The following is a 3231-nucleotide window of genomic DNA, read 5'->3' as shown; positions in this document are numbered from 1 at the left end:
CTATTTTATCGAACTATTTTATCGAACTATTTTATCGTGCTTTCCTTTTCTTAGGAAACAAACGATACGACGATCAAATATTTCAATGAGAAAACAAAGAGAACGACGGATCAAGAAGACTTATCTAGCTATATTACAAAATCTAAAGAACACTCAATAAAGAAATTGTTCAAATCATATCCAGAAAAAGCAAATGATAATATATTGGAAAGACATTCGAGCAGACGTTCGAATACAAATGAAAAGTATTACGAAGATATCGGTGATAACATTTCGAACGTGAATTGGCTTACGAAAGAATCGAAGGAAAATAAACAAGAAGAGGAGAAGGATATAATTAATTTAAATAAGATAGTCACTCGCGCCAGCATCAATGATTCATCGATATTTAATAAAAAGCAAGATTACAAAAATACTACCGTTGATTCCGAAAAAAGCAACAATTCTAATGTAACAAGTTTGAGAAATGGAAAAAAATTACGTGCTCGTATGAGCGGTGGAGCTGCGGCCGCCATTGCTATGGTTGCTGTTGGTGCTGCGATGCTCGTTGTTGGACCTATGGTTATCGCTTTACGTGCACTCGATAAAAGACGACAAGAAAGGAGATACTTAAAATCATTGGGGTGGAATGATCAACCCCCCACTTATGAACAAGCGACTTTAATGAGCGAAGTTCCGAGATATTCTACCTTAAATTTGAATACTACCGTCCACAGTTCCTGCGTTGCATCCCCGTCTGCATGCTTACCCGTAAACCCCAGTTAAAGATCTCCCTAGGTTATTATATTTATATACTCAACACAATGAATACGCATTACGAAATACGAATTATAATCTTCCTCTTTCTTTTTTTCTTAATCATATATACAAGTACAATGCACATTATATAATTTTATATTTCACAATCAAAGACAAAAAGCACTGAATTTTATCGTAGATGTATTATATTTAGTTTCGTTTCGTTTCGTCTCGTTTTTTATACATACATATATATTATTAATTTAAAAGAGAATTAGATTTCGTATTTATATATAGCGTGTTAATAAAATTTCTTTGAAGTTCGTGCAAACATCAGCCAATTGAAAAAAAAATCAATCTTCGAAATAATCGAAGCAATTGGTATGGTGCCTTAAAACTACATAATTAACTGCCCAAAACTCCGTAATTATAAGGTGTATATAAATATATATAATATTAGTTTTAAAGGAATAGATCTGAATTTTTGTTTAATGGATAATTCATGAAATATATTTCTTTTTTTTTAGTTTTTTTTATCAACTTAATTAAATCAACAAATTAATTGGCTGATTGTAAGATAATTAACAAGTACTAAGAAGCGTTTAAGCGTTTATCTTCATTTGCTTATTATCAATGCAACATAGTTATGTAGTTACGCATACGATGTTTTAACTAGGAAACAATTGAAGTATTTCATTGAAAAAAGGAAAGAAATTGAAACGTAAATAATAATCTCCCGTCCTCTCCCCCATCTGAGATTCCTCAATAGATTATTTAGAATTGTCAATAAATTATTTATACGATTTTTAAAATTGTGAGTAAAGATTCTAGTCGAATCGAATACACGATAATTATTATATTATTATTATCATTATTATTAAATACCGATTTGAAAAATTTTCGAAAGTACTACGTTTTATTTGAGAGAAAAAAAATAATTGTTTGTTTATAAATTTAGTATGCACTTACGTGCTTTTGTTAATATTATTATTGAACGTGTTTTGCAAAAGATTAAGTCATTTATTTAATAAAATATTTGAAAAACATATTAAAACACATTTGACGTCGTTGGTAATAGCTATATAATAACGTCCATCAACACGGTGAGATTGTCGAAGCGCGTTCTCTTTATAAAAATAAAGAATAGTTAATATTTATTATAATTGCATCGAATAATAACTGATATCAAAAGAAAAATAACATATTTTCTATAATAAATTGTATTTCTATTTATTAACAAAGAAAGATGTTTAAAAAGTACGTATTTATTAGAACATAACCTTTTTCTTTTTCTGTCTCATATTTTTTAACGTGTACATATGTCTTTATACTTGTTTGTAATGACAATATTCAAATAGATTCGATGAAAAGGATAGTGTATCGGGTATACAACAATTGAAATCATCGGTTCAAAAGGGAATAAGGTCAAAACTTTTAGAATTATATCCTCATTTAGAAAGTCATGTGGATACTATCATTCCTAAGAAGGATGCTTTCAGAATTGTTAAGTGGTAAGATTTTTCCTAATAATACATTATATTGCGAATTTGTTATATTGACGAATGTAATAAATTAACAAAGGTACAATGTTTCGATCATAGTCATGATCACATAGAAATTATAGTCAATGCAGCTGGCGAACTTTTATTCTTTCGACAACGTGAAGGTCCATGGATGCCTACATTGAAGTTATTACACAAATGTAAGTTATTTACTGATTACCTATTTGAATATTTTATTATTAGAATAGTATTTTGTTCAATTATTATTATCATTATTTTGAATACTTTAAGATCCATTCTTCTTACCGATGGAACAAGTTGATAAAGGAGCAATCAGATTTGTACTTAGCGGTGCAAATATTATGTGTCCGGGTTTAACGTCTAAAGGTGCTAAAATGACACCAGTAGAAAAGGGAACTGTTGTTGTATCCTTATGGAAATTAATATAATTTATTTCTTATCTTATTAGTGATTATTTTATAAAATTGAAAATCATATGAAAATTATTTTTGTAGTTAAGTATCTTTGGTAAAACACAACTTAATAATTTGAATATTATATTTTGTTTTTTAAATCGTGATAATCAAATTGTAGGAATTCATTCTTTTATAATTATTGATTATTCATATATTGATATAAATTTGATAGTTAAATATTAAATAAAAACTTAACAAACAATTAGGCAGTTATGGCAGAAGGAAAACAACATGCTTTAGCTGTGGGAGTAACTACTCTATCAACGGAAGATATGTAAATAATGACTTTTTGCTTTTAAGCATTTTTACTTTATTTTTAAAAATAATTTCTCTATAAACAGTGTTATATTGAATTATAATTTACAGAGCCAAAGTGAATAAAGGAGTAGGAATCGAAAATTATCATTACCTAAATGATGGGCTATGGCAAATGAAGCCTGTGAAGTAAAAGATAAATATTGTAATAAGAATTCTTATGCATCAATAAGATTTATATATATATATATATATATATA

General features: G+C 27.9%; 2 protein-coding genes across 8 annotated transcripts in view; both read left to right on the top strand.

Annotated features, from left to right (window-relative positions):
• Window positions 1–1985, top strand: part of LOC106786954 — a 4305-nt gene extending 2320 nt beyond the window's left edge. For all 7 annotated transcript variants that reach the window (XM_014748875.1, XM_014748872.1, XM_014748876.1 and 4 more), the window contains one exon: window positions 55–1985. In XM_014748875.1, coding sequence (XP_014604361.1) covers window positions 55–765 — 711 coding nt within the window. In that variant the 3' untranslated portion in view covers window positions 766–1985. The remainder of the gene's footprint in view (window positions 1–54) is intronic.
• On the top strand, window positions 1940–3218 carry LOC106786955 (malignant T-cell-amplified sequence 1 homolog). The gene is made up of 6 exons (XM_014748878.1): window positions 1940–1995; window positions 2097–2249; window positions 2340–2440; window positions 2532–2665; window positions 2923–2990; window positions 3083–3218. The coding sequence occupies exons 1-6, from the start codon at window positions 1985–1987 to the stop codon at window positions 3162–3164; spliced, it is 549 nt and encodes a 182-aa protein (XP_014604364.1). The 5' UTR covers window positions 1940–1984; the 3' UTR covers window positions 3165–3218.
• Window positions 3219–3231: the final 13 nt, after the last annotated feature.

This window comes from Polistes canadensis, unplaced genomic scaffold (assembly GCF_001313835.1).
Source record: "Polistes canadensis isolate GaletaPanama2010 unplaced genomic scaffold, ASM131383v1 scaffold_89, whole genome shotgun sequence".
Lineage (NCBI taxonomy): Eukaryota > Metazoa > Arthropoda > Insecta > Hymenoptera > Vespidae > Polistes > Polistes canadensis.
This window is presented reverse-complemented; position numbering and strand designations above follow the sequence as displayed.